This window comes from Balaenoptera ricei, chromosome X, assembly GCF_028023285.1.
Source record: "Balaenoptera ricei isolate mBalRic1 chromosome X, mBalRic1.hap2, whole genome shotgun sequence".
NCBI lineage: Eukaryota > Metazoa > Chordata > Mammalia > Artiodactyla > Balaenopteridae > Balaenoptera > Balaenoptera ricei.
This window is the reverse complement of record NC_082660.1, coordinates 115,601,931-115,618,434: the sequence shown is the minus strand read 5'-3', so window position 1 is coordinate 115,618,434 and position 16,504 is coordinate 115,601,931. Positions and strand designations below refer to the sequence as shown.

Here is a 16,504-nt window from a genome sequence, read left to right as displayed (position 1 = left end):
CAGATCATCTCTTAGTTATTATCTAAGGACATACCTCATATGCAAAGGAAAATACCTTTCTCGTGCAGATCTGAGAAGAATTTTGTCTTATTTTCCTTGATCTTGATTTTTATATTCTAAAATTAAATTCCTTTTAAGTCCATCTCTAACTTGTTCCTTAGTATAGACAGCATTAAACCATCAGGAGCTAATGGCTTTAAAAAAATAATAAAAAGGTCTATTCTCCTAACCTGAACCTCACACAAGTACATACTTCTCCAGTTAAGAACAGAAGAAGAAAATAGATACACACAAAGACGTCCATTCCTTTTCCCTTCAATATTACCAACACTCCCCCACATGCACACACACCCATGCACACACTTCCAAGATTTCCCCAAGGAAATGCCAGATCTTGAATCCCAGGGAAAGCCATACCGTTCTGTGTTCTAGGTGACTGATTTGATGTATTCGGATTTCAACAGTCGATATATTGAAACCAGCAAGCATGGGGGAGCCATACCTTCTCTAAAAATGGGAGAGGCATTGCAACCATCACACACAGCTCTTTGGCCAAGGGTTATGAAAATCAAATGTAGAATCTGAAGGCCATTTTGAGTGCTCTTCATACGGGGCATGATCAGGAAATGGAACAGCCTGGTCAACCCAGTATTTTGGTGAACAGAAAACTGAAAACACACGCAGATCAGGCAAGCATCACCAACTCTCAATTTCATACAAAAACTACGTTAAGCAGTTTGATCCTCCTTTGATACTTCATAAGGATCTCACTGCGAATCATCATTAGCTCGTGAGGCAGGAAAGTGCTGATCACCAGAATACCCACTAACAGTTTCCAGTATAAAGCTGAATGACAAAATCGCCTTTCTTCCAGGCTTAGATCGAGGACCAAAAATATCTTACACGTATCCTTGAGCACAGAACATGGATGCAGCAAATAAAACTTGCAATTGCCTGAGCTTCCCTTTAATCCACAGTCTGACAGTTCTTAATGAGTAGACAAATACTAGTTGGCAAAAGGTCATCTGTTGGCCTCCTCACTTTCATCTGAACAGGGACGGCATGGCAGAGCAGGCCACTCACACAGCCCCAGCCCCAGCCCATCTCAGGAAAATTAGAAACAACCAGCAGCCCCCTCCCCAAGGTCCCCCCTCAGGCGCTGCTGCAGCTACCTCGCCAGGGAGCAGGCACCGCTCACTGGAAGCCGGCGACGGCCACCTTCCCAGCCTCCTCACCTCTCCTCGTTGATGCCACACATGCGAATCCGGTCAGAACTGGTCCAGTTGTGCACGCCGCTGTAGAGCGGTGCTGTAGAGATCATGACAGCCACTCACCACCAGCTAGGACCTGCTGTGGCCACTCCCCCTGGGGAAAAAGAACTCCCAAAAATCAAAACTTGTAACATGGACAGCTGCTTTAACCACCTTTTATGCGGAAACATTTAAATAAATAAAGGTAATTAGAGCACCAAAATGTTAAAGCAGTCTCTCTCACAAGCCAGCCTGCTATGGAAAATTAAGGTCCAAATGGGGATGAGGGAGCACCAGCTTTCCAGGAATCCATAGGTTTCAGGATGGAGACGAGGATGCTGTTAATCACCTAGAGTGATTTTTAAATTATCTGAAAGAGAGATATGCATGAGTGTTCGAGGAAATTCAATCTATTTCAGACAAGTGAGATGCCAGTATATTGTTCTACACACATTTAGTCTAACCAACTACAATTAGGGGGTCATTCCCATATATGAACAGGGCATCGAAAGACTACTGGGGAATCTTTTTCTTGTCAACTCTCCAATCCATGAGTACTGAAGTATTTGAGTGACATAACCAATTTAAGCTCTCCAGAGGAAGCACATGCTTTCTTTATAAGCCCTTCAAAAATACTCATTCTAATTTCAAGTTAGGAGTTATACAGATATAATGCATATACCTAACCTGGTTTAAATTGCCCTTCAGATCAGATGCCATACTCCTTGCGCTCTGACCACAAACAGAAAACAATGCTCCAGCAAGAACCGCACATGTCTGCCCTTGTCCCTTCCTATCGGTCTGTCATCCCCATGACCTACCGCCCCCTTCACCAGCCAATGTCGGGTTCTCGCTGTTGACAACCACTGCACAGCCAATTCACCTTCCAGAGAAAATGAGGCATCAAGAGAAAGAGGTTTATCCAATGAGCTTGTCTTGAGACCCTCAAACTCAAATTCACTCATTAGCTAAAAGCCTTATTCATCAAAGCTCAACTGAACAAAACCCTACAGTGATCAGAATTTTATGCTGTTCTCCACTTTCCAAAGAAGTAAACCACAGTAAAATACAGTCACCTCAGGAATTTGTTTCATTTATCCTTTATACAATTTTCAGAGATCATCCATATGCAACACAACATCACTTACTCATTCAACAAATATGTATTGAGCACCTACTATGTGCTGGCACTGTCCTAGGTACTGGGGATTCAACAATTAACAAAAAAAGACCAGAAATCTCTGCCTTCATGGAGTTTATATTCTAGTGGGATGAGATGGACAATAAACACGTTAAATGAGTCTGTGTTACAGTATGTTAGAAGGTGGTATAACACAGGCTAAGGGGCAAGGGCGATGGTGGGGGGCGGGGAGTGGAATGGGCTACAATGTGTAAGTGGGTGATCAGAGTAGGCTTTGCTGAGAAGGAGACATTTAAACATCCTGAAGGAAGCAAAGAGGTGAGCCATGTGGATATCTGGGGAAGAGCATTCCAGGCAGAAGGAACAACCTTGCAAAGGTCCTTAAGGCACGAGGTGCCTGCTAAGATCAGAAAAGAGCCAGGAGGCCAGTGTGGCTGGCACAGAGGGAGCAGACAAGGGAGAGAGTCAGTGAGAGGAGAGCAGGGCCACATCCCCCATTCTCTCCTCAGTCCTCATCCTACTCCTGTCCCTGTCGCATAGGATACCGTTGCCTTCGCCCCTTCCTTTGTACTTGCCCCTTTCCTGGCTTTGCAGACCCAGTGCCTGCTGGCCTATCTGGGGCCCTTCTCTCCTGCCACCCCAGAAACCTGGCCCTCCATCTCTCCTCACCTCTGCCACCCTCTCCTATCCCCCCTTCCCCTTCCCTCCTTCTTTCTCTTCCTACCCCACTCATCTCTCTCTTTCCCTTCCCCCTCCTCTCTCAATCTCTCTCTCCCATTTCTCTCTATTCCTCCTCATCATTCCCCTTCCCCCTATTATTCTCCCAGCTCTCTCTCTCTTCCCCTCTCCTCTGCTTCTCTTCTCCTTCTCTCTCCTCCCCTGCCACGGTCCCCTCTCCTCCAACGTTCTCCCCTTTCCCACCCTCCTGCCCCTGTCCTTTCCCTCCTTTATCTCACTTTTCTTATTTCCCCTCAGGCTCCACTCTCTCCTCCCTCCCCGCTGCCCCCCCCCTCTACTCTTAGTCCTCGGGCCTCAGCCTTCAGTCTCCCTCTCTTGTCCTTCTGTCTTCCTCTGTCTCTCCTCTTCCTGTCTCTCTAGCTCAAGTCTGGCTCTCACTGGCTCTCCCCAACCCCTCCGCCCCCCTCCCTCTGCCCTAAACCCCCTCCCCTTGTGTGTGTGTGTGTGTGTGTGTGTGTGTGTGTGTGTCCTGCCCCTCCTTTTCGCTTAGCTCAAGAGCTCTCAGTTTCAACTCACCCCTTCGTGCGCTGATGACTCCCAAATCTGTATCTCTAGCCCTGACCTCTCTCCTTAGACCCAGACCAGAATTTCCAGCTGCCAGCAACTTGCTGTTAATTGGCTGTCCACCGAGCCCCTCAAACTCAATGTGTCTCAAACCGAACTCATTATGTTACCATAAACCTGCTCCCCACCCCCACGCCCAGCGTGTTTCCTATCTTAGTTAATAGCACCACTATCCCCTAGCCTGGAAATTTCAGCATTCAACTCCTTCTCTCCCCCACCACCCACATGCAATCAGGAGTCAAGCCTTAATAATGCCATCTCCATCCTCTCCTTCTACCCCTCTCGCCACTGCCCTGATGCAGACCCTCATCATTTCTCGACCAGAATATTACACTAGCCTCTTAACTAGTCCCTCTGCCTCCAATCTCTTGATTCTACAATCAATTCATCTTCTAAAGGACCAGTTCGATCACATCACCCCCTCCCTCCTCCAAAGCTTTCAATAGCTTTCCTCTGTCTTCAGAATCAAGCCCACATTTCTTAGCACAGCATTCAGGGCCTTCCACAACCTGCTCTCAAACCTCCCCTCTAGCCTCCTCTTCAGCCACATCCTGCTATTTCCCTGCGCCCTTGCCACCCCGACTCCTGGCCCTTCCCTGAAGTGGCCTCTCCTGTGTCCCCTCTTCCTTTCTGTCCTCTCTCAAAGCCTAGCTTAAATGTCATCATGTCATCTCCCCAGCCCCAGCCCCTGGTCAGTTAACTCCTCCCTCTCTGGTTCTCCTCAAACATTTCATTCCCACCCCTACCACAGCACAGATTCTTAGTCCCTCTGCTGTGTGGTTAGTTGGGGATGTGGCACGTCTGTCTTGCCCCCACCCCCAGACAATCTTACTTACGGTAAGAAATACTGTCTTTTCTGTCTCTGGTTCTTCTGCAATATCTTACGTATAGTAAGTACTCAGTATATACGTGCTATATGGAAGTGAAACCTGGATGAGAATTGAGGTGGTGACCCTGAGAAATTACATGAAGCAAAAGAAACCTCCCTAAAAAGTATTCACCATGCTTACTATTTTAAAAAAACGTATTTCAATGAAAACGCTATGCATTATCTATAGCACACCCTTCCAAGCTGCCTGATTCTAGCCCAGTTCATTGTCTTTGAGTTATTTTGCACCTTTGTAAATTGCAGGTAACTGATGGATATGCAAACTCTGTCTTGTCCCATGCAGTTTGGATTGACTTTCCTCCCCACTGTGGAAAAACCAGTTTTGCCTCCATTTGCAATTCAATTCCTTTACTCCATATAAATTTGTGCTTTTTGGACTTTTTCTTTGAACCGGCTATAACATCTGTCTGGTTCTCTTGCTGATTAACGAGTAAAATAAAATCTTTAATACGTGTTCATTTTTACATCTGTAAGAGACTGATGATTTTATCTTTTTCTGAAAGTTATCTTTAACATTCCTAAAACAGTTATGTGGGCTCACACATAATTTTAGAGATTTCCACAAGGGGTAAGACAAATGGGTTGACTGTCTGCGTCACATCAGGTCACCGGGATCCCACTCCCTAAACATCCCGGTTGATCAAGTTTTGACTGTTTCTTAGAGTATCTTGGAATATCCCAGTTTAGGAAACAATAGCTCAGCCTGTTGGCTGACCAGCCTGGGACAGAAATCAGAGGGGGTATCCTGGCATTTGGAAACAGAATAACGTATAAAATATCATTACCTAGATAAGGGAGTTTTTAGACCCCCCAAATCCCCAAATAACAATAACAACAACAAGAAAAGCAAGTAAAAACCAAAATAATTACCATACAATGTGCATTTTATGACTACCTAGAGAGCAAACCTGATCCTAGGCAGCCCCACTTTCACAAAATCCTGAAGATAGAGCATCTGCTTAAATCTCAGCCTCCCACTCTTCCACTATGATTTTGTCAGACCAACACCTCTTCTTACGTGAAGTCCTCTGCTGCTAATTAATAGCAGCCTTTGCGGAGTCAGGGAGGGGAGGGGAGGGGTAGAAAGCGCAGTCAGGAGAGCACAGAGCTAAGTGGTCTACACAAGAAGCAAAGATCGGTTCTCCTGAGCCAGAGAGTAGGCAAAGGGAACTTCTAAAGAGGCACCGGTGGCGTCAATGCCCACATAGGACAGGAGGAGTCAAGATGGACAATGCACACCAATATTTCCCAAGTCAGAATCACCGAGGTGCTGGTTCAAAATACAGATTCATAGGTCCCAGCCCTGGAATTTCTGATCCAGTAGGCCCAGGGTTTTGTTTTGTTATTATCATATCCGATCAAATTAATAACCACTCAGCTATACACTACGCCTCAGGAGAGGTGAGCAGAAAGGAAAAATCCTACAGACGCGCCACACTTGGTAGGTTTCACTGGTGTACACACTTGGGGCCCAGCTTGCTTTTGCTCGTAGTGCCTGCACTCATGTGTGGTGTACAATTCTCAATCTCTCTCTCACTCCCTCTCTGATGGGAACCATCACATCAAAGGCAAAAGGCGAAGTTCCTAAAAGGAACTTGGAAGAAACCTGGTAATCTCAAGTGACCCAGGAAGCACAGGCACAGGGATACGAAATACCGCAAAGGATTTTCCCAGATGTCACAACCATGTAATTGCTAAGAAATGAACAGCTGCACGGCCCCAGAATCAAATGCTGGTCACTGCCTGGAAGGCAGCAGGACCACTGTGAGCTGTCCCCACTTTGGGGGGAAAAACTCAAAAGACACATCCAACTTGTGGTGAGAACAAAGGAGAACACATGCTCCACCAATCCAAAGTGATAAGTGTGGCTGAAAATATAAATAAAGAAAACTTTTTGATTTAGAAGGCACACGTACACATAAGTAAAAGGACTAAGATACAAGGGAATGAATCCAAGAAGCGGGCGGCAAAAAGCAGGTAGCCAGGCACAATCACCGCACTATGAAACAGGGGAAACCAAAGAGAAATGGACTAACAGGAGAGCAATAACCTTAAAATGGTGAAAAGAGCAGCTAAGCTGAGGGCGAGCAGGTAGTAGGAGAAAAACCATGATGAGGCAGAACTCTTTCCCCCAAAAATCCAAACGGAAAAAAAAAAAATGCTCGAAGACAAGTGCAGGTGTGAAAGGCATAAAAGAGAAGCCCATAGCATATAACAACCAAAAAGGAAAAAAATGAAATAGGGGAACCTGAAATATTTCACCATAGTGGGCCAAACTGAAACACTGGGGGGAAGCACTGAAGGCAGACATTTTAGAAAAGTTTAGAGAGAATATGTTCTCAAAAGGGGAAGAACATCGAATTGTAGCCCAAGTTAGGGTTGGGGGAGTTGGTAATAAGGGACAGTCAGCACTAAAATCTCAAAGGAGATTGTACAGATTGGGTAGACTTCTTTGGTTCTGTTTTGAAAGGAAGATGCCAAAACAAGTAGATTTCACAACAAGGACAAGCAAAAGCATGCTCATCCTGCATGTGAGGAAGAGGAGGACATGACAGGAGGTAACAGAGCATCTATCTGACTTTTTTTTTTTACGAAAGTAGACATTATTGAAAACTTTTAGTTTTTACCCCCGAAAATGACCAGACAGGGGACTTCCCTGGTGGCACGGTGGTTAAGAATCCGCCTGCCATGCAGTGGTTGAGAATCCACCTGCCAGTGCAGGGGACATGGGTTCGATCCCTGGTCTGGGAAGATCCCGCATGCCGCGGAGCAGCTAAGCCCATGGGCCACAACTACTGAGCCTCCGCTCTAGAGCCCATGAGCCACAACTACTGAGCCCGCGTGCTGCAACTACTGAAGCCCATGCACCTAGAGCCCGTGCTCCGCAACAAGAGAAGCCACCGCAATGAGAAGCCCGTGAACCGCAACAAAGAGTAGCTCCCACTTGCCACAACCAGAGAAAAGACCACGCGCAGCAACGAAGACCCAATGCAGCCAGAAACAATAAATAAATAAAATAAAATAATAAAATGAATTTATAAAAAAAAAAAAAAGAATCCGCCTGCCAATGCAGGGGACACAGGTTCGATCCCTGGCCCGGGAAGATCCCACATGCCGCGGATCAACTAAGCCCATGCGCCACAACTACTGAGCCTGTGCTCTAGAGTCTGTGAGCCACAACTACAAAGCCTGCGTGCCTAGAGCCTGAGCTCCGCAACAAGAGAAGCCACCTCAATGAGAAGCCCATGCACTGCAACGGAGAGTAGCCCCCGCTCACCGCGGGGCTAGAGAAAGCCCACACGCAAGAACGAAGACCCAATGCAGCCAAAAATAAATAAATAAATATATTAAAAAATAAAAGGAAAGAAAAGAAAATGACCAAACAGGGTGTTTGTTAGTCTAGTGGACCAGTTCCCCAGAATCACATAGCTCCTTTTGTGGCCAAAGACCCCTTACATGCAGAACAACTGGTGCTGGCAACGCATGGCATACAACTAGGACCCCTACACATAGCATGAAGCCTGCCCATTTACTCCTGCTTGGACTCTACCATCCAGACAGTAAATTAGAAACTCGATTAAGAAGGCCTCAGTTAAACTAAATCTGGTAGTACTCCCCCAGGACTCTTTTGGTTCACACTGTCTTGTGACCTGGAAGCAATTATGACTTTAAAAAAATGAAAGAGCCGGAAAATATTCCTCTTGAAGCCTGGCCCTGAATCTGTCCTCAAGAGGATAGGCGTGGCCAGTAGACAGTTAAAGAAGGAGGGCTGGGTCAGTGATGACTAATAAGTAAAGAAAACCAACTTTGGGACCTACTGCTCCAATAGAAATCCAGAGCCCTGGGGAAAGCTCCCGTAAGACAGAGGTATTCACATTCTGATTTCACAGAAGCAAAGGAAAGGCCACCCTACTACCCCACTTTGGGAAAAGCAGCATCTAAGACACCCCCAAGGAGATCCACGTGATCACTGGCATTGAGATCCTAGGGAACATGAAAAGGCCTCGGCTTCCACCCAGTCACTGGAGTACCTTTAGAGGGATGTCAAAATGTCTCAAAATCATTGTTTTCAACAGGAAAGTTTACACATACCCAACAAGGATAACTTTACCTGACTTTAGATATAGAACCCTCACCACAGGTCTTACCCTCCTTGTCCCTCTGCCTTCTTCCACGTGTAGGACTAGCATTCCTATTTCTCCTACTTAATTACGTATCCTAAACCTCACCCCCCAATGAGGAAGTTCTTCCAACTTAAATTGTTCTAATTTAATGATTTCCCATATGATATTCTAATATTCTCCTCCAGCTTTCCACTCAGTATCACTATCCCCTCTTCTTTCCCTACCATTAACCAAATACCATTCCTTGAAACTGAAGAGTCCCGTATACATGCCCCAATCACTTTGCTTCCCTTTATGCAAAACAGGTTCCTCTACCACTATACACCACCACACACAAACATACACACACACAAAATCAACTGAAAATAATCTGCTGGGCAATTGAAAGAAGAAGGGGCCCTTTGCACTGTTCATCCCCACCTTCTATTCTAGCACTTCCTGGTTACCCTGAGGTTTTTTTTTCTATCCAAATAGTTCCACGAGTTCTACTCCAAGGGATAAGTCTTATAAGGGACACTGCACCCTGTTCCCAGATGCACTCATTCCTGTATTTACCGAGAAGGCTAAGGAGTTGTCTGCACACGGCTCTAGCACAGACACCTTCACAGACTCCTTGGGTACCTCCATGTTTGAAAACCCTGAGTTATAAACATTTATGAGACTTAGATACAAAGGAATGTTAACTACCTGCTAAACGCATGAGAGCTTACTCATTCAAATGAATAAATGTCGTTACCGACAAAGTAGTCACTTTGGAAAGCTAGACATTCATCTCGAAGCAGTGACCAAGGCTTGCGATCTCTTTGGAGCTCTCCCGGTGCGCATTACCATCCAAACCTTTCTCAATCCAACTCACAGCCTTTTCAGTCTCCTCACGAGCGCTGAATCCATCCATTCAGAGTCATTTTGATGTTTTAAAACTGCCAAAACCCATTCAGAATCATCTAATCACACAGCGGCAATACCCTTGAAGAATGATATACAGTTTACCGGCGGTAACCGTGGGTTTCACATCCGCAGTCGGCTGAATCCGGGGACGCAAACCTCGTGCGCGGATGTGAACCTCGTGCGCAGATGCGAACCTCGTGCGCGGATGCGAACCTCGTGCGCGGATGCGAACCTCGTGCGCGGATGCGAACCTAGCGCGAGGATGCGAACCTAGCGCGAGGATGTGAAGCTCACGCGAGGATTCGAACCTCGTGCGCGGATGCGAACCTCGTGCGCGGATGCGAACCTAGCGCGAGGATGCGAACCTAGCGCGAGGATGTGAAGCTCGCGCCAGGATTCGAACCTCGTGCGCGGATGCGAACCTCGTGCGCGGATGCGAACCTAGCGCGAGGATGCGAACCTCGCGCGAGGATGCGAACCTCGCGCGAGGATGTGAACCTCCCGCGAGGATGCGAACCTCCCGCGAGGATGCGGAAGGCCGACTGTGTTCTTTCTACTCCGCCATTTTTCGTCAGGGACTTGAGTGTCCACAGATTTTCGTCTCCATTTTGATATCCACGGGGGTTCGTGTAACCAATACCCCGCAGATACCAAGGGACGGCTGTACGCTAGTACCCAAAGCCTAAACTGTGGGGGGGCAAAACTTGGAGGGTATTTTCAGCCCCCACTTCTCAACCATCTGAGACATCTCACTATGTGCAGTTACTATGTCATCTGCAAAAACTGAGAATAACACAAAAGCACTTGAACGGACCAAAGGTAATCGATTTCAGCAGTGAAGTAGGCAAAAACAAAAGTTTTAATCTCTCACGTATATTTTCATACCACCAGATCATTTTAGCTTTTCCACCCACTGCCAAGATACTTTTTTCCTATTATTCAAATAGTACTCACTTCCATTTCCTGCTGCAAGGAAATTATTTTACTCCATTTAAGGAAAATACCTCATCATAGCTTTAAACTGGACCTAGGCTCTAGGAACAAGATTTTGTACAACTTCTAGATGTCACAGATATCTAGAAAACCTAAACATCATGAAATTAATCAGTCCTTTTCCAAAGCCACCTCAAAATGTAACCCTAGGTAAGTAGGGTCATCCTTTGAGCACTTCTCATTTCTACTAGATCAAAAAAATGAGTTGGCTTTCCTCAATTTGGTCTTCAGCAGGACCATGTGAATATTTGGTGTATCTTTCACACTCCAAAGTTGAATCATTGTAATCTGAGACTTCAGTCCCTTTTGTGATGCTTCTGTGTTCCTCCCTGCCATAAACTGTGACAGTGGCTCTCAGGTCCTCCATTTCAGTATACAGCATTCATGATATGGAATTTTTCACCTAAAGAGGATTCCTCCTCACCAAACTTTGGCCTTTTTTAAAAAAGCTCTCCTGGACCTCTTACACAAATATTTGGAGAGGCCATATCAGCCTATTTTTTTTTTCTATTCTCTCACCCCAGAATATGGGCTTAACTCATTTTATATATTTACTCATTCAAAGGTACACACACACACACACACACACACACACACACAATTAGCTCACAGAATTTCAAACTCTCAATATTGGCTCAACCTGCTACCAGTCTATAGGTTTCTCAAGGCTAGAAAAAATATTTTCTACTTCTTTTAATAGTTCTTCCCAATAGTGTCTAGCATGACACAAAGCACACAATATGCGCTCGATAATTACTTGCTAAACTACGGGGAAAAACTAAAATTCCCTCTACCCCATACAGAAACCAAGAACAACCCCATGTAAAAAGCATTGGGTCAGGCTTCCCTGGTGGCGCAGTGGTTAAGAATCCACCTGCCAATGCAGGGGACACAGGTTCGAGCCCTGGTCTGGGAAGATCCCACATGCCACAGAGCAACTAAGCCCGTGCGCCACAACTACTGAGCCTGTGTTCTAGAGCCCGCGAGCCACAACTACTGGGCACCCGCACCTAGGGCCCGTGCTCCGCAACAAGAGAAGCCACCACAATGAGAAGCCTACGCACCACAACGAAGAGTAGCCCCCGCTCGCCCCAACTAGAGAAAGCCCATGTGCAGCAACGAAGACCCAACGCAACCAAAAATTAATTAATTAATTAATTAGTTAATTTTTTTAAAAAAGCATTGGGTTTTTTAATTCCTTTTACTTCCCGTGCTCTCTCATAAACTTTCTCTTCTTTCTTCTCCTTACTTCCATGATAAAGAAACCACAGAAATAAAATAAAATTGGGCTGGGGCAAAACAATAAAGTCAACTTCCAATTATCTGTAGCTTAGCCACAGCTAATTTTTAAACCCAGCCGACTTATGGACTGCCTTCTGCCACTTACAGTAGATGTGTGCTCAGGGAACAACTCATTTTAATATTTGCCTAAGCATAATATAAATAGGAAGGTAGATCTGCTGGGGAGGGGGACAGGTAGAGAATAATAATGCATTTCTGAAGTCAAACAGAAATTATTAATCTGTTTACTGATCTAGTTTTAAATTGGCCTGGTATCACACTCTCCCTATATTGGCATAGCTGATTGTTGGCATCAAACTTCACTCTGGCTGCAGAGAGGGACTATATTTTACAGCCCATCATTTTTCTCTGCCCAAAAGTTTGGTTTGGGGATACCTGAGCTATTTGAGATGTTAATCTCTCCCATCCAATCACTGATGAACATCCTTGCCATAGAGCCATACCAGACCTGGGCTCTATCTACCAGCTCTTGTAGAACTTCCAGATGTCAGAGACAGCTGGAAAGCCCAACCAGTCATAATTAAACACAGCAGCCCTTTTCAGAAAGCAATGGCTTTTTAAAATGTCACCCTGGTAAACTACGTTTGGGTCATTTCTAAAGCACGGACCAAAATGTGCCCTGAAGTTTCGACTGGATATACACCCTTCAGTTCCTGCTCTGAAATACTAAGCAGGGTTACAGCAGAGCTGTTAAAGAAGCTGCCACTTCCACCTCAAAGGTGGATGCAATAATGCAGTGATGAGCCAAGCTCTTTCCTCCTACCACGTCGTAAATGCTAAATGTGTACTAATACAACAGGAATATGGAGAAAGAGCACAGAGAATCAAGATATAAGGGGAGCACTCAGGAGCTATTGATAGTTTTCTTTCTGCCACCATGTTTACCATCGTGTGATATAAAAAGGTAATGTCATAGGACACAATTGAATAAGAAAAACTAGATTATACTATAATAATAGATGCCATTTATTGGGCACCTGCTATGGACCTGGCACTATAGATGCATCATCTTGTGTAATCCTCACAGCCCTGTGAGACTAGGATTATCATCTCCATTTTATAGATGAGAAAACTGAGGCCCAAGAAAGTTCCACACGACTAGGAAGTAGAAGAATGTGGACTGTAACTGAGGGCTGTATGTCTCCAAAGGCCTCCAGGTAATTCTGATGCGGGCTAAAGTCTGAGAACCACTGGACCACACTAACCCGTGCGTGGTACCACCAAGTCACGCTGAGTAAAGCCTCATCATAGTAAGACACCTAATCACCTCTCAGGTCCAGGTATAGAGTGCATCCACTCACTCCTGGGCTCAGAGCCACATGTAGTGCACTTCTCTATAGAACTTGGAAAAATGAAAACCTGCTTGCTCTCCTTGTCCCCGGACACCAGCATTATAACAAAACTCGACTGTACCCTTAAATGGCACTAACACTAAGATTTCTAGGCATACCTTAGCAATGAGGTAACCAAATTTTGTTTCTTAGCAGACGGTCAAAGAAGCCTATAACACAAAACTTTGCCTGCCCCTCAGTACTCTCAATTCTTCATGGATACTTAGCTTAAGGTCTTCTTAAAATCCAAATGAAGATGTATCCTGCGTCACATACTCTCATGAATAAGCTAAAAATTACCCCATTTTACAAATAATAAATCATCTCTCTTCAAATTCATCACAATCCATTGGGCAGGGAGAATATGACCTTGACATGCAGCCTGCAGCCACTTTTTAAACAATGATTCACTTTTGAATGTTTCATGGGGAAAGGGTGGCTTCTGCTTTAAAAAAAAAAAAAAAAAAGAGGGAACCAGAACAGCATATTGGAATGATGGGGATAGAAACAGAGTTAAATTTTACTCTTGACTAGAATTCAACTTTAGTTCACCAAAGAAAGTTTTCATCATAAAAGAGTGCTTTTAAGTTATGAACAGTAGGAAAGCGTATGATTTAGAAGGAGAACAGTTTCTACGTTATTTTAAGGATGACCATTCAAAAACTGGCGTTAATAAAGCCTAGTTTGTATGTGAGATTATATAAAATACTGTATAGCATCCTAGTGGCCGAAAGGTAGATTACTTCTTATTACCTCCCTCTTTGGCCGGTCAGACGCTAAATCTTCTGGCAAGCAGAGACTCACACCCAACTGGAACTCCAACATTAAGAAATTTCCTTTCTTTTGGAAAACTCAAAGGTCTAGGGCCTTCCTTCCCCCCCCCCCATGTAATCATCAGTGGCTTCTCCTTTTCCCTGTCTATTTTATCCCAACAATTTCCACTTTCCCCAGCACTCTCTCCGTTCCACTCTAGTGTTCACTTTCCCACCCAACTCAACCATGAACTCCTCCTCTCTCAATCCCAGATGCTGGTTGACACTGGAAAACAGCTCTCTACCCTCTGAGGCCATTCTAGTCCATCTCAAACTTAGCTCAGCCTAGAAGCAATGAACCACTCCAGCTGTCCAACCCCTGATTAGCGCCTCTCCTCCATGCCCCCACTCCACCCTCCAATTCTGGCCCAAGGCTCTCAGGCCACTGTTCTTTATCCTGTTTCATTCTGGAATTTCCATCATCCATCTCCATATATCTAGGATTCCTCCCACTTGCAGACTGGAAAAACTGGTGTATTCCCACTTTCTCATTCTTTCAAGGCCATTCTATTTATGACGGTTAACTCCTTCCCCCATTCAATATCCTTACTTTAGTCTAGATTTTCTAATTCATGCTTAGACTTATAAGCCCTGGATCCCAGCTAACCTCTGCTTCCTGGGCCCTCCCAGGGCAGCGGCTATCAAAGGCAAGTTTTTACCTTCCCCACACCAGCTCCCAATGACATCTGAATAAACACCTTCCTCCTTTGGCTTGTTATCCCACCCTCTTTCTCTATTCTGCATTTTTCAGCCTGTATAGTATCTCTAAACTCCCTATTTCCTTATGTGTAAATATATTTCTATTTCTTCCTACATATCAGTTTCTCTGTAGCCCTATTTTTACCCAAGATCATCCTTCTCGGGCTTCCCTGGTGGCACAGTGGTTAAGAATCCGTCTGCCAATGCAGGGTACACAGGTTCGTGCCCTGGTCCGGGAAGATCCCACATGCCGCGGAGTAACTAAGCCCGTGAGCCACAACTACTGAGCCCGCGTGCTGCAACTACTGAAGCCTGCACACCTAGATCCTTTGCTCCGCAATAAGAGAAGCCACCACAATGAGCACCCACTGCAACAAAGAGTAGCCCCCGCTCGCCGCAACTAGAGAAAGCCCGCGCGCAGCAACGAAGACCCAACGCAGCCAAAACTAAAAATAAATAAATAAAATTAAAAAAAAAAAAGATCATCCTTCTCTCTTGCCCAAACCTTACTGATTCTAGCATGGAAGTGTAAAGAGCCTTAAAGATTCTTCAAACTTTACTTCGGAAAACATTATCCTGGAGATTTCAAGGTTCCACTTTTTCCTACTTAGCCCTAACATGGAACCAGTGTCATCACCTTTCTTCCCTCTTCACTGTCCAACCAACCCACTTCTGACTTCTCTTTCCGCCTTCCTTCTTTCTAGTATTCAAGTCCTTTTCTCCCATAATTCTGTTCCCCTAAAAGAATACCCTCTCTAAAACCCATAATCCAGACTCATCATGTTGAGATCCTCTGCCCCCTGTACTAACCTTTTTTTTCCTATGTAGTGAACTGTAGCATGAGTGAAGCAAAGAGACCTCTGGAGGAACCCCCTTTGCTTCCCAAGAAAGTTTACATCACTGAGAAAGAAAGGGATCCTCCTTCCCTCCCTATCCTCTCCTGGCAAATCAAAACAATCAGCTCTGCAAGTGCCCTTGGTACAGCCACCATTTCTTGTGGAAATCCCCTCCACTCTGCCCAATCCAGACTCCAACTGCAGAACTTCCCAGGGACTTAGCTTTCCTCTGCCCTGTCCCAACAATTTGCCATCTCTTCCTTGTGGCCTCAAGAACTAGTCCTCCTTAACCGAGACATCAGAGTCCTCTCCCCTTCCTTCATCAGCAACTTCTCAGGGCCAAAACAAAAAGAAACCTACCTACCTTTGCTGTAAAGCTAGCAACGGCGTCAACCCTCTTAACATCAATTTGAGTAAGTCTCTGTGCCCCATGGCCTGTGACTCTTGTCCCCTATATCCACCCCAAGGGCAGCTGCCTCAGTTGCCGTATCAAAAGATGAGACTGCCTAGCAATGTCCACGTAGCTTAGTCAGATGGCCACGTCCCTCCTCAACTCCATCAGCCTTCAGATTCTCTTAACTTGCATCACCAAGCCTCCTGCTCCTCCTAGCTCCCCCAGTCTTTCCTACTAACTTCGCTTCTCCATCAAAAATTTACAGGTTCCTCCCCCTGCATTTTGCTTCTATTTGGAGGCTCTGGATGATTCTTGGGATTAGGTTACCCCATTTAATCCTCCAGTGGAATCCTCCAAATTTCTTTCCTACATACTGTCCTCTTCAGTACTACATGGTGACATCACCATCCAATTTAAGTACCCCTAAACTCTGCTCCATTGTGCTGCCTACCATCTCTCCCCAAATAAAGCTTCCTCTCTCCCAACATTCAAGGACAGGACAGGTAAACAGAAAATTAGATGACCTTTAAAGTCCCTTCCAAC

The 16,504-nt window shown here is 45.3% G+C and overlaps 1 protein-coding gene across 6 annotated transcripts in view; it reads right to left on the bottom strand.

Annotated features, from left to right (window-relative positions):
* The window catches only part of BCORL1 (BCL6 corepressor like 1), a 60,930-nt gene that overhangs the window by 39,484 nt on the left and 4,942 nt on the right, over positions 1–16,504 (bottom strand). For 5 of the 6 annotated variants that reach the window (XM_059911254.1, XM_059911258.1, XM_059911255.1 and 2 more), the window contains one exon: positions 1,236–1,365. In XM_059911254.1, the coding sequence (XP_059767237.1) occupies positions 1,236–1,321 (86 nt within the window). In that variant the 5' untranslated portion in view covers positions 1,322–1,365. Of the gene's footprint in view, positions 1–1,235; positions 1,366–16,504 lie in introns of those variants that run through there. The other variant, XM_059911259.1, reaches the window with a different exon arrangement.